This window comes from Aythya marila (genome assembly GCF_965140915.1).
Source record: "Aythya marila genome assembly, chromosome: 6".
Classification (NCBI taxonomy): Eukaryota; Metazoa; Chordata; class Aves; order Anseriformes; family Anatidae; genus Aythya; species Aythya marila.
Genome location: NC_139047.1, coordinates 9,870,410 through 9,894,138, shown reverse-complemented (window position 1 = coordinate 9,894,138; position 23,729 = coordinate 9,870,410). Strand labels below are relative to the sequence as shown.

Here is a 23,729-nt window from a genome sequence, read left to right as displayed (position 1 = left end):
TGGAGGTCTTTAAAAGACGTTTAGATGTAGAGCTTAGGGATATGGTTTAGTGGGGACTGTTAGCGTTAGGTCAGAGGTTGGACTCGATGACCTTGAGGTCTCTTCCAACCTAGAAATTCTGTGATTCTGTGATTCTGTGATTCTGTGATTAAGGCTGGGAAAGCCCTCCGAGACCACCTGCTCCACCCTGCCACCAATGTCACCACTACACTGGGAGGGGTGGGGGGGGCTTTCAGGACGGCGCCCCGCGGACTACATTTCCCAGCGCGCCCGGCGGCGGGCACGGCCGTGTGACGCAGGGGAGGGGGGCACGGCCTGCGTGTGCGTGAGGGAGGCAGAGGAGAAAGACGGGGGGCGGAGGGGAGGAGGAGGAGGAGTAGGGGGGGGGGGGCAGCCCGGTCCCGGGGCGCGCGCGGAGCCGTTAGGACCGTTACGGCCGTTGGGAGCGTTGAGGGCGCTGAGGCGAAGGGAGAAGGAGATCAAGGGGAGAGGGAGAGGGACGAGGGGAGCCGGCCGCAGGCTGCCGGCGGGACCGGCCGCCGCCACGGAGCTGAGGGAGCGGGGCCGGCGGCCGGTCCGCAGCTGGCAGGGGGCCGCCGCCTCGCCCTGCCCCGCCGCCATGCAGTGAGGGCGGCCCCGGCGCTGCCCCCCCGGCCCGGTCCCTCTGTGGCGAGGCGCTGCCGGGGAGCGGGGGGGGGCCCGGCGGGGCGGGGAGAGGGGACGGGGACGGCGACGGCGACGAAGAGGAGGAGGAGGAGGAGGAGGAGGGGAGCGGCCGCACCATGAACTACCAGCAGCAGCTGGCCAACTCGGCAGCCATCCGCGCCGAGATCCAGCGCTTCGAGTCGGTGCACCCCAACATCTACTCCATCTACGAGCTGCTGGAGCGCCTGGACGAGCCCGTGCTGCAGAGCCAGATCCGCGAGCATGTCATCGCCATCGAAGGTGAGCCTCTGCCCCCCCCCCCCCCCCCCCTCCCCCGACGGCTGGACCCCGGACCCCGTGGGGGTTGTTGTTTTTTTTGGGGGGGGGCTCGGTGCTGCTCTGAGAAGTTGCTCTGCTGGTGTGCAGGCGGAGCAGCGTCCTGCGAGCAGCGGGGTGAGGTGAGAAGGACGCTGCCTGCCTCGGAAGGGCTTGAGAAAAAGCGATATTTGCTGTTCCGTACAGCTCCCACCGAGACACTGAGTGCACGGGCTCCGTTTCGGTGTTTTATCGAGTAAACAAGATGCACAAGCGGATCACGGGGCAGCACTCCGTGCAATAGTGTAAATAAAAAAAAAAAAAAAACACAAACAAACCCACGGGTTCGATAGCAAGATGGAGTTAAGTCTTCTAAGCTTAGATTTATAGGTATCTGTCCTCAAAGCAGTGCTACAGATGCACATCCTAAGCAGTTCAAGAGTGCAAAACGAGGAAAAAAATCACGCTGGGAACTCTGTAGATATTTTTCTTAGCTACCACTGGAGTTAAAAAGAGCAAACAGCATTGGCTAAGAATGTGTCTTTAAGAAGAAATCTTTAAGTTATTTTGCCTAGTCGTTTAAAGCCTTGTGTTGTGTGCTTTTGCCATTGAATTAGTCTGCCGCTGTTTTGGAAGGGATTCAAGCAAGCAGAGTATGATGTATAGCATCTGAAATAGAGAGCTGGTTACAGCCATCGGGTTTTGATGGCCTCTCTCCTCCTTAAAGCATATGTCATAAAGAAAGTAACTGGGATTGTGACTTCAAAAGCTAACTGATTCATCTGACTGGAGCCGTGCGGCTTGAGCGAACGGGCAATGTGGCATTAGACGGGGTACCATCAACGTTTTAGGGGGAGGGGGCAATAATCCTTGTTAGTGTCCTGCATAGCAAGCCGGGGAGCCTGGCAGCGCCTGTCACGTATTGAAGAAGGCAGTTTGATGAGCAGACTTGGCTGGGGACTGAGTATGCGGTGGAGTTTTCTGCGTGTTGCCTATTGTACTTGTCACTTGTTGAGATGATGATGAGTGGCTGTCAGCTTCTGCGCCCCTCCTGGGAGTCCTTCCATTTGCTCTCCTCTTTCACGGAAGAGATGGAAACTTAAAATATGTTGTGGGAAGGGGACACAGGCACCACTGTTCCTTTTGCAGTACTGCTGGTGTTTGGATTTCTGTGGGATAGATGATGTCCTTCAGGGGGGAAAAAGAAGATATATATTTAGTGGTAATTAATGCATGTCTATGTGGTTCTAAATGTCATGTTTCTTGATGCTTAGTGATGCAGCCAAGCTTGTGCAGAAGTGGGAGGAGGATGTGAAGTGTTCTATGTAGTTATCTCGCTAGCATGTGACTCGCATTTGTCTTGTCAAGTATTAATGGCTTGTTACCTAACTGGAGCTCCGTTCCCTTGTCACTCACAAAGGCTCTAAAAACAAAACAGCAGCCTGCAAATGTCTTTCAAAAGCAAAGCTGATGAGTAAAATTTTCGGAGACAGTTTGCTGTCTAACTTGTGTTGGACACTGAGTCATGCAACCAGCACATCTGATTCATGGGAAAGATTTATCTAGAAAAAGTGCCTATTTTAGGTAATTTTTCATTTGGAGGGCTCTTGGAGTACATGTAACCCTGAATTTTACATATATGCAATTTTTAGTAACAACAGCAAAAAGAAGAAAGGCTAAGAAAATTCACCTCACTCCTGGGTTACAACTGCACCAGGTTGTGTATTTTGGTAAACCTCCTTTGACTATTTTTCTGTAAAATTAGCTCCTAGCTTTACATGGTAACTCCTTATTGCATGTTTGAGGGTCTCATCTGTTTTGCTGCTGTTGCAGTCTCGGAAGTCCTTACTGAGCTGCAGAGTTGAGTGTCGTAATGATAGCTCCCTAACTCACATGAAGCCTTTTGAGTTCAAGGTATTCAGCTTTTTTACTGATAGCGAGGAATTGTGGTGTTGGCACGTGGCTGAGATGAGAAAATATTAAGTAACTTTGTGCTGAAATAGTTTTTTCCAGTGGAAAAAGAAACCATACCCTTTAAAGAAAAGAATGTAGTCTCGTTAGTTCAGGCTGCTCTAAACCATAACTCCAACCAGCATGTGCGCCTTGATCAGCTCCGATAATTCGTACTTGCTCAAGAGAGGTTTTTATGGATCTGGAGGAGAACACACTTGGAATCTAAAGCAGTTTGAGACTCAATTCAGCAAAGTTACACTATTAATTATTCTCAGAATTTCTTTTTTGTTATAGATGTCACTGACTTAGTCTACTTTTTTTTTTTTTTTTTTTTTTTTTTTTTAAGGATTTTATTGGCAGTGTAAACTACTTTCTAGGCTTTGAGCTCTGTTAGAGGAGTGCCTGGGCACATTTGCTGGATCAATGACCGTTTCAATAATGTGAAATGAAGCTGGTCTTCCAGCAGCAACGATTCCTCGTATTCAAGGGCAGGAGTTGTATCTAGTCCTAAGAGAGCAACTGCTGACTGCTAATTGTGTCCTGAATTGAAGCTTTGATTTGATTTTTTTTTTTTTTTTTTTCAGAGACGTCTTTCCTTGTGTTGTCCTGAGTTTGGTGTGATAATTGCTAAAACATTTGTGTGATATTGGTTCGTTAGCTTTTCTACACAGGATGAAAGTGCTAAGAGCTGGTTACTTTCAGGTTCATGCATTTCACAGTTGCAGAGTTAAAATTGGAAAATTGAACAGAAGTATGGGTTTTGTTATGAAATTCATAAGTAGCCAAGGAACTTGAGGTGCTGTTACCGGTTCTGTGGCTCATGAGCTGAGCTCCATCAGTAGAGGCATCAGTACTTGATCAGCATTCAGCGGTTCTTGTATCAAATATATAGAGTACTTAGCAACAGAGAGAAGGAAACACAAGTAGACTTCAGCAGTCTTTAAACTGCTGGAAACACCTTAGGTTTTTGAGACATGATGCTCTCGAGGTGTGAATGTGGTTATGTAAGGGTAGGTAACAGCTGGGTGTATCAGTTCCCTTTTCTCTTGTCCAGAATGAGGCTAGTGCTGTGTTGCTATAAAATCTGAAGAGTGATGCGAAACCAAAGAAAGGGAGTCAAGCAATCTGAAAATTTCATTTCTAATCCTTCATGAAATAATTTTAAAACAACCAAACAGGGTCAATGTCGTCTTCTTGGCTGATAGTCCATAAAAATTCTTTTGCTAGTGTACTTCACTTGGTACTAACAGGCACTAATGCAGCAGGCGTTGAGCATCTGAAATAGTTTGCTATCCTTTTACGCAGTGGCAAGCCTGTCAAAACACTCTGCTTCAACATGGGCTTTGAGCAGATTTTTGTAACTATGGGGAAGACAAGAAGTATCTTCAATCCTCTGCTAATAAAACAAAGCCTAACAACCACACTTAAGATACTGGCTTCAGTGTGCCCTGACAGTGATTTGAAAATCTCTGTGGTCTGTGGTTTTTTTTTTGAGGGTTTTTGGAGGTTGCTGCTTTGAATCTTACAGATGCTATACCAAACAGTGCTCGGCTATGAAGAGCTGTGCTCCAGAGCATCTTGTGATTTCTATTTTAATCTTTCTGTTAAAGAAGAAGGAAAAAAGAAGGCATTTCAAAATTGTTTTGTGAATGCTAGTTTGGGTTTTGAAATTATGATTAACTATTTCCTTTCAGTCTTGGGACTTCAGAAGTCATCTCAAGCTTACAGAAGAGACGAGATCTGTGTGCTTGGAAATAACATGTTCAGGGCAGTGCAGAGATCCTGGTGCATTGGGGAGTGGGTGCTAGAATGGGTAGGTTCTTTATTTTTTCTTCAGTCACTTTGAAACACATTTCTTGATAATAAAGAAGCCCGGGGTTGAGTGAAGGCTCTTGAAGTGCAGGTTAAGGGCACCTGTCATTGCTGTGGGTTTCCAGCTGTGTTTTTTTCCCTGCCATGGCCCTTCTTTCCTTGGAGCCCTCTGCTTCATGACTCCTTAAGTGGTGGTACTGAGGTTCTCTGTCTCACAGGAGCTATGTTCGCTTCTGGGGTTGAGATAACAACAGTATTTTAACACATTGAGACTGAGCAATGAGACAAACTGGGTTTATGTACAGTTTAAAAAAAAAAAAATCTGCTGTGCGATACGCGACTACAGGCAGAAATGACAAGGATGCCAGCGATGATCTTGTTTTGTCTCCCTGTTCTGGAAGGGAGGCTGCAGCGAGGAGCTGTGGATATCTTAGTGACAATGGACAGGATGTGAGCAAGAAGTCTCAGGTTGTGCCAGGGGAGGTTTAGATTAGATGTGGGAAAGGATTTTGTCACTGGCAGGGCGATGGAGCACTGGAAGGTGCTGCCCGGGGGTGGCAGAGTCCCCATCCCGGGAGGTGTTTGGGACATGGGGCTTAGGGATGGGGCTTGGTGGTGGGACCCAGTGGGTCAGCCTGGTGGTTGGACTCGATGACCTTGAAAGTCTTTTCCAACCTATGATTGTTTGTTGAAAATAGGGGATTTGTCCTTAACGTGCCTGTTTGTGATGAGGCAGGGTTGAATCGTTGCGGTGAAGTAGACGCTCCTTGATAATGTACAGGGAGCTCGTGGGAGGCTGCCAAGGCTGTCCTGCAATCAGCTTGTGCTGAGAGTGATATCAAAGCTGCAACTTGAAAACGATTATAGCCGCTCTGAAAGCTGAATACCGGGCACCCCTTTTACTTAGCTCTTTGGTTGAAACAGACTTAGGAGATCAAGCATCTGTGGATCTCCCTGCAAGCAAATAATTAAGTCAAGCAACTGGGAAGGAGAGTTTGGGAGTACATGTATGTTGTAGTATTTAAATAAGTCAAAGGAATGATGGTGTAGTTCAGATATTTAAGTGTAAATGAGCAAAGCTGAAGAAATTAGTATTGATGAGACAGTGGCATCTTGAAACCTTAGTACTACTCACCCTATTCAAGCTGTCTTACTGCTGTGCTTTTTTAAACTGTGGATCAGTCTATGGGATTCGTAGCTTTATCACTACAGCTGATACTCCAAACATAACAAACAATGATGCAAATCCATTTCGTATGGGTGCCAAAATGCTTTAAAATGGTTTTGGAGGCTGATTGTGACATCTTAGCATGCAAAACAAGGCTACTTTTTGCTCGCTTTGCTTTTCAGGTCTGCAAAATAAATAATTTAAGATGTAGTAATTTGTCTGGCGGGAGTCTGTAGTCTTGCACTGAATTTTACTTTGAGGAAAACTTTCAGAGGCAGTGCCTGGGGAACAGTTTTGTAGCATGGCCATCTTGTTTCAGATTTGTGGGAGAGAGGGCAACAATAGAGCATGCCAGGAATGTGCTTTTTTGTGTGTTTTGTTCCGGGGGATTCAATTCATGTGGTTCAGTCAGATGTAGGGAATCCAGTCAATCCGCACCTTGAATATCGTGCTCAGTTTGGGGCCCCTCACTACAGGAAGATGTAGAGATGCTCAAATGAGGATGCTGGGAAGGGCCTGGAAACAAGTCTGAGCTGGGGCTGCTTCATCTGGGGAGAAGGATGCCAAGGGGAGGCGTTGCGGCTCCCTACAGCTACTGAGAGGAGGCTGTGGCCTGGCAGTGCCCGTCTCTTCCCTCAGGTGGTGAGGAGATGGTCTCAAACATTGCAATGGGCAGCCTGGGGCAGTGGTGGAGTCCCTGTCCTGGGAGGTATTTCCGAGCCGTGTGGATGTGGTGGCTGGGCTGGATGCTGGAGGTTTTTTCCAACCTAGGTGATCCCGTGAGTCTGTTACCCAGGCTGCGAGGTAGCTGCTCTCTGGCTGTGAACTCTACTGAGTGAAGCAAGGGGGTTGAGCCTTGCAGCAAGTGATAAAAACTGTGAAAATACCATGTATTCCATTAATTCCCAAATACTTATGGGGTATACTTAAAAGTAGCCCATCAGACTACAGTATACAATGGAAAAAAAAGCATACTTCTCTGGAGAATGGTGGAGTTTGGGAATGGTGCCAGGCAGATGAGGAGTGCCTCCACAGACCTCAGGAATACTTCACTCTCTGCTGCATCACAACTGGGAACTTGTTTTGTCCTTACCGATGAGAAGGGTAAATGGCGCTGTTGGTATTTAAGATAACGCGAGTGCAAAATAACGTAGTAGCTGAAATAGAGAATTCATTTGCATCTTAACTGTGTGACCTTTTGCTTACAGCGCCTTTAAAGCATCGTTTCTGCAATTGTTGCTTTTTGTGTTAAGGTTACCCTTTCTGACTTTGATACATGCAGCTTTCTACCATTTGTGGAAAAAATCAAAAATGGTTTCATACAGTCAGTGAAAATTGCAGGGGATAAAGTTCCCCTATTCTGAACAATAAAACATTGCTTTAAATGTTTTTGGTAATCCTAACCTCCATGAAAACAGGAGATTTGTCTTCTGTAATATTAGTTTTTGTCCTTGACCAGCTTCAAGGACTGCTTGTGCTTCATGTTACCCGTACTGATGGGGAGCTATGCTAAGCTTCTCTTTTGTGCTCTGGCTTGTCTTTATACCATGCGATAATCGAGCAAGGACTGCCGGATATGGATGGGCTGCAGGATGTTGCTTGCTTGTTTTAAGGACTCCTGGGAATCAGGCACCATCAGGACTTAAATATGGTTTTGTGGAGAGAGACATCTCTGCATGGAGCCCTGTGGCGAGGGTGTGCAAGTGTTGCTGCCTGGGTGGAGGCAGGAGTACTGGGGGCCTTGGGACAAAGACCCCAAAGGGTCTGGGACCAAGTTGGAGCAGGGGGCAGTGACACAGATCCTGCAGCTGTCCCTCTACCCCCTGACTTCAGCAGCCCTTTGCACTGCAGGGCTTCCCGTGGTGCTGAGGCTTCCTGGGAGGCTGCAGCTGGCTGCAGACCCCTGAGCACCAGGCAGCACTGCTGTGCTGGGCGGGTGCCGCAGCCCTGGCACAGGCTGCCCAGAGCCTGGGGGGGCTCCTCCTTGGGGAGCTTCAGGAGGCGCCGGGACCTGGGGCTGGGCACCCTGTCTGAGCTGAGGCGGGATGGAGGAGGTGAAGCAGTTGCACTGAAGAGTTCCTCCCCGGGGGCAGCACTCTGCACCTCTCCTGGCTGGGCTTCCCCAAGCTCCTGCCAGCCCAGCTCAGCGGCCTGTCCCCCTGGGGGTGGCTGCATGGCCCTCTGCTGCCTCGGCTGCTCCACGTTGTCTGCAAACATGCTGCAGGTATGCTCTGCCCTGTCATCTGGGGCATTCATTAAGATGTTAGATGGGATCGGAGCCAATATTGACCTTTGGGGTGCACAGCTGGTTACTGGCCTCTGTGGTGGCAAAATTGTTAGTATTTCAAAGCAAGAGGTTTGGCTGAGAAGCTTATCCTAACTAAAAGAACATTCCTTTGAGCTCAAAGCCAACAGTCTGTGGTTTTCCCAGCTCCCTGCTTCTGAGCTAAGACAATACTGGGTGTGCCACTCCTGTGGGCTCCACCAGGAGCCATCTCTCCCTGTCCTGTTATCACTTGATTGATTCCCTAGACTTGTGGCAGTTAGCAAGCTTCTTAAGGAGTCCATCCCTCCCAGGGATGCATACCTGTCCTTGTTAACACCAAGATGATAGTTTTTCCTCACCTCTCTCTCCAATCACTTGGCAGGGAATGGGAGAGCAGAGGATGAGATGGAAAAGACAGCATTTACATGCGGTGAAGGGAGAGGGTTCAAGGGTGCTCATGAACTCCCCAGCATGAGGGTAGAGGGTGGCAAATAGTTTTTCGAGTGACAAGATTAAATTTCTTTTAAAAGGTTGTTATAAAGTCAAGAGTATTTCAGTTCCCTGTGTCTATATATCTGGAATGGCTTTTCAGGAACTTTTTAGTCATCTGTACAGCTTTTGATCCAAATTTGCAACTAACGTGTACTTCTGTTTCATTTTGATAAGGTTATAAATACTGCAGGAATTTTGTGATTAACCCTAGAAATTAGGTAACGATGTGGTCTCACTGTGGCGTGCTCAGGCAGCTGTGGAAATATGTCCTCAAAGAAAGTTCCACCTTGTGATTACAAATGCAAGAGGAAGCAGGCATTGTTTGGATTCCCTCGTTCCTAGTGCATCCATTGTGGTGCAGCTGATGGCTCCAAATCTTCCTGGAAGTGTTTAGTGTTTCTTTCAGAAAGAAGATGGAAGCAGATGCATTATTTATCCGGTCTATACACATCCAATCTCATTAATGCTATTTCAGGGTTCTGACTAACATCATCTTTGGAGGCTGTGCAATGCCACAGATGAAGGGCTATTGAGATGACAGTGCATTTCCAACTCCGTGAGCGGCTTGGCTTTCTTTTCCCCCCCTGTTGCTTCAGTGAGCCACTTGAAGAAGCAAGCACAAAAATACAGGGTTGATGTGACCGAGGTGTATAATTTTTGTGTCTCGTGTAGCAGCTTTATTTGCTTACATACTTGGGCAATGAATGTAAGCCTAATGATTAGACAACTATTTTATTTGCTAATTTCCCCTTCTGTGCTTAAGGAAATAAATACAGGCAAGCAAAGTGACTCTTGCAAACGCTGTAATTGAGTCCGTGGCTTTAGCTGTATTGCAGTACATCTGTGGCCTTTTTATTTGTTTACATATGAGAAACTTCGGACTTGTATTGGTTTTTATCTTTTTTGTTTCATTTTGAGGGAATTGAAGGGCCATTTGTAGCCTAGATGAGAGCAATTGGACATAATTTAATATGAAACCTGGAGGAAAATTCTCCTGAACTTGAATTTGGTAGTGTTTACAGTTTCTATTAAGCTAAAGCTGCAGATGATGTTCTTCCTGTTAGTAATTTTTCTATGAATTTATACCCCTATGTCTGTACTTCAGAACCAGAACTAAATGTGGGCTGGCAGTGTGCCCAGGTGTCCTAGAAGGCCAGTGGCATCCTGGCCTCCATCAGAAGTAACGTGGCCAGTGGGGCTAGGGAAGTGATCATCACCTTGTATGCAGCACTGGTGAGCTTGGGGTCAGAGGTCTTGGTCTCTACCCTCAGGCAACAAGTGATAGGACATGATGCGATGGCCACAAGATGCATCAGGAAGGTTTAGGTTGGGCATTAGGAAGAATTTCTTCATGGAGAAGGAGGTCGGGCACTGGAACAGGCTGCCTGGGGAAGTTGTGGAGTCACCATCCATGGCGGTGTTGAAGAGACATGAGGACGTGGCATTGAGGGATGTGGTTTGGTGGTGGGAGGTGTTAGGTCAGGTTGATGGATGGACATTGTGATCTTGCAGGTCTTTCCCAGCCCAGCGGGCTTTGATTCTACATTTTTCAGTAGCAGAACCAGGAGGACACAGCAAGACAGGCACTACTGCAGGATATTTTAGCGTCCTGTAACCAGTAGTGTGAGAATGTGCAATTTCTATTATTTCACTACTTCACTTAGCATGCTCAGAAGAAAAGCCAGGAAGCCTGTCTTTTAGGTATCACAGCAACTGTGTTCTCTAGGGGAAATGTGCTAAAAGCATGCCACTGGCTGCCAAGGCAGCAGTCATTTAAATGTATCCCACTTAACTTTGCAAATGTTTGTGTATCAGAGTTAACTAATTGTGAACCAAAAGCAAGGCTTTTTGCATCACTTGGTCAATAACCCAAGAAAGATTTCCTGTTTTTAATCCAGCAGTGAATTTCCCCAGAGATACCAGCCGAACTCAGGAAAACACACCCAAACCAGAGATGTGGGGAAAAGGAGAGAGACGTTGAAGGCTGTGTATGGATTGATAAAGCACACAGTTGAAATAAATCTCCAAATGGTCCCTCATTTTCCCTGTTTTCTAGAATGTCACCGCCAGAATTAGTCATTTGGTGAACCTACTTAAAGTGGTTTGAAGCTTTATAATCATTTCAATGTCACGGAGACAAAGATCCAGTCGTCTAGGCAGCCTTCCTGTGGCAGCTGTCCTAACATTACAGCTCGGTGAAGAGAGGGTGCCAACTATAGCAGTCATGACCTGCAGCATTTCTGGTTACGAGCTTGCCCTGCTAAATTACCTGTATTGCTTTAATGTTGAGCTGCCTGCACAGGATACAGAAGTTAAATTTTCTTACGCATTGTATGGAAAGCATTGTTGCGTAATATTGGACTCTAAATTTATCTGAACTACAAAGAAACAAGCCTTTGGTTTTATTACCTTGCTCTCCGCCTGTGAGATGAGATTACAGTATAATGGGGAAAAAGCATTCAAGAGTGTTCAACCCTTCCTGAATTGAAAGGAAGAAGCTTTCTTGGATTTCTTTGCAGAGTACTTGAGAGACAAGATTTGTACGTGGGTGTTTGGAAGGATATAGTAAGAACTGAGAAACTGGAATTGATGGAAAATAGAGCATGAGGACAGCAAGGAAGGCAAGGGAATGACAAGCATAGCACGGCAAGTGCTGAAGCAGTTGTGGCCTGGGTCATTTGCTGGAGTTTAGGTGCCTGCATGATGAAAGCCTGGTGTGTGTGTGTCACCTGGTACGTACACGTATGGCTTCCACTGCTGCAGCTGCAATCTTCTGTTCTGCACGCTTAACGCTTTCCTCTTGAGCAGCATAACTGATGATACCAAGACTGATTCAGTTTGTAAGTTAGATACAAAGAGGCGTTTCAGTTATCAGCTCCAAGCGGCTGCCTTCTGGGAAGCCTATTTTTAATGCCGTGGGATTATCCTGACACAGGGGGTAGATGCTCAGCTCCTCCCAGCACTTGTCCTGAAGGGTAGACGGATCTAACTGGAGACTTGATGCTGTCAGTGAGATATAAAATGTTCTAAAAAGGTAGTGAGTGACTATCCCTGGAGATGATCCTGGCTGATTTTCGCTGTTAAAATGGGGGCTTTGCTGTTTTCACATTTCCGTTCTTAGAATCATAAGAATGAAAAGAACTCAAAACCTATTGTAGAGAGGAAAGGAACAATATCTCCTGAAAACCAAACTGTTAGACATTTTGAAGGTATACAAAGGAGTAGTTGAGCTGACATTTGATTTTCTACTTAGATTTGAATATTGCTCTCTCTTCTTTTTAAGCCTAATGTGATGAATGAGTTAGGCTTTAGTGTCTAAATGCTTCATGATAAGATGAGATAACCAATGCTTCTGTCATAGTAAGCTGTTACGGTCTTCGTAGTGCTCATGATCATCTGTAGCACTGGCAGGCTTTTATGATCAGGCACAGGTGGAGTGCTCTTGGAAAAAAACAACAGCTAGGGCCTAGAAAGTGGTAGCTGAAAGTCAGAGGCCTGCTGTTCAAGGTGCCAGCTCTCAGGTTCTTCAGAGAAAGATGGGCTATGTGCATCTCATTTGGATAACTTTTTGTTATCTAATTGTTAGAAATAGAATGAGAACAGTAGCTTGGAAAATGATAATAGATGTGGGCATTGGATAGTGAAAAAAGCAGTTAGTAATCATTTTGTTGCTAATTGCATGGTCCCTGTTTCTGGCTAGAAGGTGTTACTGGCTGTGTTGCCAAGGGTATGTGTGTCAGCTAGGAGAAAAACAACCTACTATATAACAGCAATGAAGGAAAATCATGTTCCTTTCCTTGTGTGAATATAAAATCAGTGATGTAGTAGAGGTTTGTTTTCCATTTTTTTAAGCCTTTATAAAGTATTTGCATAATTTCAGGTTTTCTTTTTTTTTTTTTTGGTATCATGAATAATGTTGAGTAACGGTGCTCCTAGTCCTCCTTCAAAATGTGTTCCTTGTGGAAAATTCATTTTAGGTTGTTGTTTGAGGTTGGAGTCGAAAGACTTTTGTGGGTCTCCGGGCAAGCTTCTGCTCCGTTTGCACAGGATGTTGACAGTGGTGGGTAGCAGCTTTGTATTACGTGAAATTGTTAGAATTGACAGTGCTGCTGATATGCTCCAAACATCAAAGCCAATAGCTGGAGCCTTATTGCATTTCCAACTCTTCCATAGTCATTGATCATCTTCCTAAGGCAATCCAGCTGCTCCAACATAAATCTGTAGGTTGGAGTTCAGTAAGAGAAGGCAGGCAGAAATAGAAGCAAGTTGTGCAAAGCTAGTCCTGTGCCCTGTCGGTAATGCATCCGTTTCCTTGCTTTCTGAATGCAGAAGGAGACTTTGATTTTAACCTGTGTTAGCTGGCCTTTTGAAGTATTTCGCTGTTGTGGGACTGCAGCGTTTAATAGTGTTCAGATGTATAACGGTGTTAGCTTCTGGATGGGGCTAAAGACGGAAAGGAGGTGTGGTAATCCTCTGGGGCCAGCAAGGTGGAGGCACGAGCATTGACAGCTGGCACCTGCCTTGGTAATGCTGAATGTGGTTGAAACCAGGATTTTAGCTGAAGTCAGGAAACCCAGATGACTCTTTTTTTGGGGCATTATGCATGTATAAAAAGACAGTACTTCTCAGGGAATATTTTGCTAACTGGAACATCTTGCTTCCTGCATAATAGAGTGAACTCAGTTAGAGGATTGCTGGTTTGATTTATTATGCTAATTGATGAGGTAGTTGATGTGAACTGCATGTACTTATTACTCACTTGCCAGCAAACTCCAAATTATCTCAGAAAAGCTTTTAAAATGGAGCATTGCGTGTTTTTTAAACCTGGTCAGTGTACAAATACAAGCAAGCCAGAAGCCACCAGCTGTTTGTAAGTGCTCAATCGAAGTGTGACACATCTTAGTCACTGGAATGTTTCAGGGAAAGTGAAGTGGCTCGAATGTAGTCTCATACTTGCTCTTCACAGTATTTAAGCAATCCTGGAAGATTTTTTTTTTTTTTTTTTTTTACTTTCTTCAGCTGGATTGTTACTGTTACCCTATTTTTACTACACAGATATGTGAAACTTGATTGGGCATTTTTGGTAATAAAAGATCTGATGTACCATTTGAATTTGTATTCAGGCATATGTGCCAGTCAGTGCAGCAGAAATCCCAGATTCATAGGAATAAAACGGGGGTAACTCATGCAGTGGTGTTGAGGTACTATGAACATGCTGACAGTTGCCTGCCTGGTAAAGGAAGTGTTCATTAGGTATTCTACTTCTTGGGCAAACATTCAGCTGAAATGCAGGATGGAAAGGTTTTGTATTTCTGGGCTGATAGGGGAAATGTTAATGTCAGATTATGGAATGCAGGAGGCTGAAGGGATGGCTTATGGACATCTACATGAAGAAAAATCTGCTCGAGGAGAGCGCTGTGGTAGCCGAATTTTTAGTTTGAAGAGCTGTGTGGGCTGCTGTCTGCACGAATGGGGTAGCTGGGCAGAGCCTCCTTCCTGCTGGACTGTAGCTCTGTCAGGTGCTGCGTGCATTGTGTTAGCTGAAAACTCCTGACCGACTGCGGTTTGACAAAACATCCATCCATCTACCTTGAACTTGATATGCCAAAGTGATTTAGACACGTGAATGAATTCAGAGCTTCTTGATTTGAGGCTTGCTGTGGGGGCAGGCCAGTAGGTGTTGAAGTGAAACTACAGAAAGCTTAAAGAGGCAGTCAGTTGGGAGGGGAAAATACACTGAGGAACTGGTGGTGGGCTGGGACTTGAATGTAGGCTGTCAACAGCAAAGTACCTTGGTGACCTAAAAAGTACTAGTATGTCCCTTTAGGGATTGCCTGATGTTAGATAGTGACATGCTATAAAAATTAAAGTACAAGTATATATTCCTTGGTTTGCTAACTAGGTCAGGCCAATAGTGTTTTTTTCCTCCTTTCAGACACTGGTAGATAAATGGGAAAAATCAATTTTGTCAGTGTTTGTAAAGCGCCTGGAGCAGCAAGGTAGCCTACAGGTGTTCTCAGAATTTTTTTTGGAAATTACTATGTAAATAAGGTGGCTTGCTCAGAATGAGCCAGCTGCTTGTTAGTAACTTGCATATGGATATCATCATCTTGGAAGGAAGCAGCACCAAAACAAGGCCTCCTAAATGCTGTCTGGGAGTCTGTAACTTCAGTGAAAGGTGCTGCCAGGGGAACCTGTGTTGTCCAGTGGTGACACACTTCTTCTGGATCATTAATAACGTGCGGCAATTTTTCTGTACTTCTTGTAACTGTCCTCTGCTTAGCAGATGGGGATATTGCGTACTAGGTACGGGGTGATACCGGATGAATGCAGGGTACCCTGCTGTCCTGTGATGACAAGCTAGGTAAGTCGGGTACTGAGAAACAGATCCAATCACAGATGGGATTAGTTTTTTTTAAACAGGATCAGTGAAGTAGTGATATTAAAAAACAAACAAAAACGAAACAAACAAAAACACATTACAAACAGGTATGAGCACAGCTATATAAATCTGTAGGGTTCTCCCTGACTTGTATATCTTTATTTAGATATATTTAATTATAATCAGGAGGTGGCTCCAGATGCTATTTTACTTGCTGTAATAAGTCAAAGGTACCCAAACCAGCTTGTTCCACAATTTGCTTTAAAGGATTTGGTGACAGCCTTTTAAAAAAAAAAAAAAAAAAAAAAAAAAAAAAAAAGCACTGAGTGCAGTAGTGTGTTAGAGAAAGCAGTGCCTTAGAAAAGTCGCTTGTTTCCCATGATCTACGTGGTGGTTGCATATGTGATGTGGAGGTGTGTGCATTTATTTGAGTACTGAAGCTGACACAAAACTGGTTCACTTGGATGGAAACGTTAGTGCCAGTGCAGAGGCCTCAGTGCAGGTGGGGGATCAGTCAGGGTCTAAGTAGAGGCTGGGGTTAGTCTGTTGGCATTTCTTGCTGTCAGTGCCACTAACACTTGACCTAACTGGAGTGAAGTTGGTTCAGGTGTGCGGAGAAACCGCTGTAGTTGTAGTATGATTCATTTTGAGCTGCGCTTCCCTGGTAATTCTGGAACAATTGCTTTATGAAAGACGGTAAGTAACCCAAATATGAACTGTCTTTATTCTGCCAGCATCAGTCTCGTTTCCCTCCATTAACTTGTTAAGTCAATAACAAGCCAGTTCTTATCTAGGGATGTCAGCAGAACGAGGGGATGGTTATTGACCTCAGCAGAACATATTGCCCAGACAGTGATTAAGATAAAGGTTTCTCTGGGTATAGTGTATGGAGAAAAGTACAAGATGCCACAAAAACCCTTCGAGATCTCATAACTCTTAAGGGAAAACAAATGGATGCATAAGAGGTCAGTATGAGACAACTGTATTAGGCTTAGTCTTCTCAGAAAGGAGAACTACTAGAAACCAGGGTGCTGACAAAAATGAGATTCAAAATCCTAACGTGGAGTGGGAGAGAAAATGCAGGGTTTATTTTTTAACCATATCAGCTTGACAGCAGGTAAGTCCTATGTAGCTATAAAAAATGATTTTAATGGGTAAGACAGCTGTATGTACTTGAAGTATGGGATAGTTACTGGTTTCCTATTTCAAATAAATCTTTTTGTTTTGTATTTTCCTTGAAGCAGGATAAACAAACCATGGAAGTGTAGGTGTTCACTGGAATATAGAGGCTTTGGTGTCTGTTGGTTTTTACTCTAGCAAATGGTTCAGGTGATTGCAGGATGCTGACTTGTGCAAATAAAGAAGCAAAATCCTCATAATGCTTAAAGACCAGCAGCTGGTCTTGGGAGACTTCAAGGTAAAAAGTAAAACGACAGAACTTGACAGAATTCCTCAGAATTCTGGAACAGCCCTTTGATCTGCTTTGAATATGTTAAGGGCTTTGGCTCTGATCTGGTTCTGCTTTTGGTCTCCATCGGTGTGTATCCATGCCAAATTTAAGAGTGACTTTGGTATTTCAATGTTTATATACTGTATCATAATGAGCATCTGATTTAAAAGCAAAGATTTTTAATGATAAGTTGTCTGTGGCACTTGTTTAATTTGTGCCTTTCAGGAAAGTTATGAATTCACAGTTAATGCGCTATGGCTTTTAAGCACAACTTCTGCAAAAGAACAGTGCTTTAATTTATGTTGTACTCAAGTGAAATGTGACAAGGGAATATTTGTAAGAAGGATTATATAAAGTACCTCGCTAATGACAAATTGTGATACGTTTGAAATGAGATTCATAATCAAATGTATTTCTGATCCTACTTAGTGAAGAACATTAGCCCAAGCAGGAGTCAAGCACTAACTCTGTTTCCAGCTTCTGTAGAATGGCAGCCCTGACCAAGGCTGATTCCACATGGCTCTTCCTCCCATGCAGCTTTACTGTGAAGATGCTGGCGATCCTGCGCTGCTTGTCCTCTGTCCTGTGTGCTGCCTCTTGTAAGCCCCCCGCTAGCTGGAAGAAGGCAACAAGTGCTGGGGCTTCACCCAGGCCACCTGCTTGCCTGTGGGGTCAGGGCTCATCGGCAGATTGATTGGTGGAGGCCAGCTGGGGCTGAGCAACACTGAGCATTTCCAGTGCCCTTCTGCTAGCAACTTTGATTTGAGAGCAAAAGTCCAGAAAACAAGCTGAAAGTGGGTGAAGGACTCAAAACTTGTTAAGAGGTGTTCTCATCTTATTTAAAAGACACCATATATATATATATATTTGTGTGTATATATATGTGTGATGTGTTTTATCCAATGGCTAAGTTGACTTGCATAAAAAGAGAAGCTGTTTTAACTTGTGCTCTGTTTGCTCTGTAAGAGGTTGAAGCTTTTTGTTGAGAAAAGTATACAGTATTTGCTGCCATGTTGTAACATGCAGCTGAATGCTGACCTTACAAAAATAATGTTTTGAGCCAGTGAGGCCTGTATTACAACTATTAGTTACTACTGTACTATCAGAGCCTTTTGAAAGAATTTAAGCTTTTTTATTTTCAAAAAAAAAAAGCAGAGTAATGTCTCTTCAGGTTCCTCAGGCAAGCTGAATCTGTAGTTTGGGGCTGTATTTCTGTGCTCCTTTTTCTTGGAATTATTGCAACTTCCATTCATGTTGAACTCAAAGGGATGTGGTGTGCCTCAATTCCCAGTTCAATTTTAGCTGAAAAGAATACCAAGACTGTGAAAAGGTTTTGGTAAAGTTGAGCAACGACTCAAAAGGAGAAGAATCCTTCCATCCCACCAGCTCCCTCTCACAGGTTCCTACCCTTCCTAAACCAGATGGGCGTACAAGTGAGTAATTGTTTTACTGGAATAGCAAGCTCAATAAGCTTGCATAAAACTTAGGTGAGCTCCAGAGCTGTTGCCGGAAGGGGTGTGTGTCTGGGACAGCTTGTTAGGGTGCCAGAGGGCTGCTGGATCTGTTCAGTGGATTGTTGGCCTCCAGCCAAGCCTTGTTTTTTCTTAAGCAACAGGGGCAGGTAGCTGGATGCTGCACAGAAGCCATCGCAATGGAGCTGATCAATAGGCTCCAAAATAACTTGGATGCTGCTAAGGAGATAACAAATGTGGGTTCCCTTTGTCTGCAGCTGATCGTGAGCATGTGGAACCTGAGTTGCTCGCATAATTAACGGTCTAAGGTTTCAATTTATATTGCCAAAGGGCTAATATGTATCATCCTTGTGATTGTTCTTTCATTTGCATAATGTGCAAATTAAAATACCGCTAGAGTTGTAATGCATATAAGTCATGCAGCTAAGCACAATTTTTCTTTCAGCAAGAAGAAATTTATCATTCCAAAAAGTGCTAAAAATGATAAAACACACTTACCTTTGCTCTATGTTTAGGATTTTGAGCTGAGCACAAGGAGACATAGTTGCAATTATTGTTAACTTCTTTGTGTGTTACTTTCATAAGTATTCCTTAATATTTGTAGATAGTACCAAAAGGAAGTCTTGTCTTCAGTACTTCTGAGACAATAATTTTAACTTTTTAATGTAACTCTTGACAATCTGATACTGTTCCTTTTTTGGTGGATGCCCAAGTTGTTTGTCAGGGACTTGTGAGCTGGGAACGTGCACCTTTAAAAGATGGGGAGTATGAGAAGGGCAGTTGCTGCAAGCTTGACAAATGCTGTAGTTAAGAACAAAGGTTTTCTAAAACTTGGTAAATGTGTACTAGGCTTGAATGAAATAAAGTGAGCACATTTCTGAAGTCAAATTGTTGTCTTAAAATACTACTGTTTGTTGTTGACTATTTTGTTCATTATAATGTGAGTCATCTTTTGCGTAATGGGCAACTGTGCTAATTTGTGGATGTGAAAATAATTGCAGTGCTTACGGGAACAGCTGTTGGCCAAAGCTTTCAGTTGTTACGCTCTGAATGACAGCTTTTCAGAAAATGCTTGCTTATCCCAAAGTATGAGAGTGATCCAGTACCACATACGTTTCTCTTGGTCTCTCTTCTACCTTGTCTGTTTGTGCTGTGAAACCAGACTGCCCTGGAACTGCTGCCTGCGACAAGTTAGTGCTGGAGGCCGTGGAGTGCTGTAGAGGAGATTTCTGCCACGCTTACCAGGAAATGTTACTGAACGAGAAAACAAGCTAAGGGCCCACCGTAGGTCAGCCTCCTCTTGTTGATGTTATACTTCATTTTTCCTAGTTGTCCTGGTAATGAAAGGTTTTGGAGATGTCACATCAAGTCATGACAACAATATTGACCTTCTTCATGTTTATTCAGAACAAATAAGAAATTGTCAAGCTTCAGTCCAGTCTAGCTTCCCTTGTCAAATCTGACTCCTTACAGACCAAGTACCTGCTCTGAAAGTAAGGCAGCAGGGGAGTTCTGGTGTTCTTGCTGGCATCAGACCGTGTGCTTTGTGACACAGTGATTGCAGCTGTGACGGTGATGATGCAGCAGAAAGTAACTGAAGTCTCTATAGGACTTACCGACTTTGCAGGAGGCTTGTTTAATTTTCTTGATAGCAACCTAGGTTTTGTATGCTACTGGGAGTACCACATCATTTTATTTATTGGAATTTTTTTTGAGTCGATTCCAAAGCTGTGTGCTTTAGCAGTGTGAAGCTGTGTGCTGCTGTCCCATGGTGGATGCACAGCTGTGCATGGAAGATATGATCTTGCTGTCAAGGGTCAAGAACAGTTCAGTGATACAGAAACAGGTGCTGTCTGCTTGGCTTCCATGTGGCATTGATAAGAGCGAGCTCTGTGAATCAACGCCAAGTAGTCCTTTAGATATACTCAGCTCTTCGAGAGCCTGAGCCTGGTGTGCTTTTTGATGTGGGAAGAACGAACAGAAGTTGTACGTGACAGAGAAGTACCTGCAGAAGAGGAACTGACTGCCTGTGAAGGGACCAGGAATGGTGTGGTCAGGTTACTTTCAGGAAGCCTTGTAAATGGGATCATTTTCCTCATGACGTGCGCTGAAGTGCAAACAGTTCTGGCTTAAACGTGACCGTGGTGGCAGTGTGAGGAGGGCAGGCAAGGCAGGATGCCGTCCTCTGAGCAGCCAGCGCTGCTGCCTCTGGCAGGGCTCTGCTGCAACTTAAAGTCACTTTTAAGGTGACCACAAAGAAATTAGTGCCATGCTATACTCATTCCTAGAAGTATTTAGCAAAGTAGTTGGTCTGATGCCCATCTGTGTTAGCATTGGACAGAAAAAGAAACCTCTTCTGGCAGAGGAACTGCATTCAGAACTGGAACCCTGGCTTGGGTTTGTTTCTGGACTTGGCAGGTTGCGCGGGACATGGTGACCGGTGACAGCCGCTTGTCTGCAGACTGAATTACAGCACGATGGGAGCTGAGCAGGCCTTCCTGTGCGAAGCTGTAACCTTCACAACATTGTTTAGAAAGCCAGCGCCTATGAATGCAGGTCTGCATACAGGGCACGTATGCAGATCAGAGACAGCGATCAATCTTACTGTGCTGCTGCTACTTGGAGCTAATTTTTATTTCATTATGTCTTGTGAACCATGAGAACTCCTTTGCATTTGAGAGAGTGATGTCTAAAGTCGGTTGTTTGTGACCGAGTAGCTTGCAAAGCTAGGTTGCAAAGGTTGTGAGCAAAACGGTAATACATCTGAATCCTTTGTAAGGTGCGTGCCTGGCTGTAACTGCTGCTAGATAGTAACTGCAGTAATAAATATTGCAGAGAAACTGGATCGCTTTGCGTTCTCTGAACAGCTGGTATGGGATTTATTGAATTAGAGTTCTGGGAAGGGCATGAAGAACAAGTTACTATGACAGAGCAGGAAGAAAAAGACTTTGGTTTAGGTCTGCTCTCTGTGCAGTGGAAGAAACTTGCACTAAATTAGAGCAACGTAAGTGAAATATTAAAAGTCAAGATACCAGGAGGTTCGTGGACTGCTGTAACTAATTAGGAGTTGAGTGTTATGTATTTTTTCATTTTCTTTTGGGAATAACAGAATTGGGCTAATAATTATTAAACAACAAAAAAAGAAAAGGAAAGAGGAATTACCATGAGAGAATGCCAGATGCTTATTTCTAAGCACTGGTGAAGAAAACTTAAGAAATATTGTAATGTACTGATGCTGTCCCTTTGAATTAATGTTTTCAACTTATACTTCAATATTAAAGGGAGTACCCTTATAGGTTATAAGTGGGTCAACGAGAATCTGATGCCTTTAAGATCTAGCTATAAAAGCTTGTTACTTTTTGCATTGTTAGAAATACTAGGTTGGTGATGGTGATGTTACAGATATCAAGGTGGCTGCTTGAAAATGAGTTTGCTTATTTGTTTGTAAGCCATCTGTGTCCAATTTTGTTTTAAATCTGAAATTCTGATAGTGGTCTGTATGAAATAGGACAGCAGGCTGGAGTCCGTTTGCACATGGGACGTGCCTTTTTCCTGTTTTAAGTGCTGAAATAACTGCTGCGTGGCCGTATTGACCTACCCACCCCTCAGCAGAGCCTTATGATGAGTTTCCTTTCAACTTGCCTCCTTCGTGCTAATAGCTAATGAAGATGGACAAAGGTTCTTCAGAAAGGTCTTCAGGATATTTCAGGCTCTTAGCAGCACTTGCGCTTGCTTGGAAGAGTAGATGGTAAGCAGAAAAGTGAACCTCCTTTTACAGGTAGGAGGTATGTAGATGCCCAAGCTTTTTTTTTTGCTTGGAAGAGGTACTTTCCCTTTGTATGGAAGGGGAAAAGTGAAGTCAATTTGCAGCCATCCCTCTGCACTCAAAAGCTTAGTGAGAGCGATTAATTACTGAAGGCAAACTTTGAGTGCAATCTCAATCTGTAGCCCTGTGCTAGTAGAAAAGGTGGTGAGCAGCCAGACTTCGTTGTCGGGTAGGGAGCAGATGCAGAGGTCAACTTCTTAAACATCTGGGAATTGTGGCTGTTAATCCTCTCCCCCCTGAAGCCTTCTCTTAAGCTTAACAGCTCAGTCTGTCTTGAATTGCAAAGCCCAGCTGAAGAAGGCCTTGCCTGTCTTGTGTTCTTGCTCTCTTGCTTTTCCTGTTGAGCTTTTCATTCCAGACCAAAGACACAAAGAAATAGTCTAGGGGCTTTTCCGTATAGAAACCTCTGCTACAGAGGAATTCCCCATGCTAGAATGGAGTAAGCTTTTTGAGGCATAGGATGTGGCAGCCGGAGTTGGCTGTTGAAAAATGAACCAAATGGTCATAATTTAGGAGAAAATTGAAAATTCTAAAATAGATGAAAACACAGTATGTTGGACTGTAAATAAATAGTAGCTCTGCGTTGATCAACTTCCTAACGTGACTGTTGTACTAGTGAAACTACAAAACTGAACCTGAACCCTTAATTTTCAGTTAATCTCTGAGGCTATCAGCACATTTTTAGTTAGTATATGTTTTAAAAAAAGTTTAAAGTCAGATTTAGTGTGCTGTCAAGTAATTGTGTCAGAAAAGAATTTTAAGGGCACTTGTAATCTGAGGAGTGAGTAAACAGAAGGCTAAACTCTGCCAGGTCTGTGTATTCGTTTTTGTGACTTAAACAGGTAAATCATTTATGACTTGTAGCAGCACTTAAAGTATAGCCAAGGTCATATTTTACTTTCATGCTGTGTACTGTAGAACTGGCTCTTGAAGTACATTGCCTACACTTCATAAGTTGAGCTGGAACATGCGTGAAAATCATGCTGAAGTTGGAATGAGACAGGAATGAAAAGGGAACTAAACAGTGGATGTCTGTAAGAAATAATCAGAGTGTGGCTTCTGTGCCTCTACAACACTTTCCAGTTAGTAGTGTGTTGGGTCCTCTGTTCCACTTTGCCTCATCTGAGGCATGCGTAGAAGCCAGGCCTAAAACTAGGCATGGAAATAGCGATAAACTTGTCTGTCTAGGAAAGACAAAACACGTGATGGAAGTGGAAGGACTTGCAAATCAGAAGGAGTTAACTTGATCTGCGTTACGTTGTCCAGCCAATGAAAGTGGGTGGTGAATGTTAATGAAACACCCAAATTACACATAGTGTAGGCTGGCTAATCCATAGCAAGCCTTGGTGAGGCTGACTTGGTCCCTGCTTAACTATGTCGTTAATGAAAGTGGAAGCACCAGGTTATGGCTGTGCGTTAGGGCTTCAGAAATGTGAGACTTTGTGATACTGGTTGCTATTCCAGTGAGCAAGAGGCTGTAATTACTTGAATGAAATTTAACCAACACCTGAACAACACCCAAACAACTGTAGTTGCTGAGGCCTTATTGCCAAATGCGGATTTGTACTTAAGTAGGTAAAATTACATGGACTTTGTACTGGATTGTTTAACAGATTAAACTTCTGTGATAGTGCAAGATAGCAGTAGGTCACAGTCCAAAAGTAAGGTCCTGAAGAATATTTATTCACAGCTGTGGTGTTAATGTGATTAATTGAGAACTTCATAACAAATTCAGGTTACAAATGCAAACAAAAAAAAAGCCAGCTTTCAGTGATGTAGGTGTTAAGTCAGCGTGAGGTCTGTGCAGTGATAATGGTCTTTGGCAGTAGCGCAGGTAATATTTGAGTGGGGTCTGCACTTCTTTCACCTCTTGGGCTGCTGCTTGGAGCCTGAAACAGTCCCTGGTCTCCTACAGTCTGAAGTAGTGAGAAGTGATGTGCAGTTACGC

At 44.1% G+C, this 23,729-nt stretch overlaps 1 protein-coding gene across 3 annotated transcripts in view; it reads left to right on the top strand.

Moving 5' to 3' along the window:
• Positions 1–408: 408 nt before the first annotated feature.
• Positions 409–23,729, top strand: part of AGAP1 (ArfGAP with GTPase domain, ankyrin repeat and PH domain 1) — a 354,680-nt gene continuing 331,359 nt past the window's right edge. For all 3 annotated transcript variants that reach the window (XM_082763868.1, XM_082763867.1, XM_082763866.1), the window contains exon 1: positions 409–945. In XM_082763868.1, coding sequence (XP_082619994.1) covers positions 783–945 — 163 coding nt within the window. In that variant the 5' untranslated portion in view covers positions 409–782. The remainder of the gene's footprint in view (positions 946–23,729) is intronic.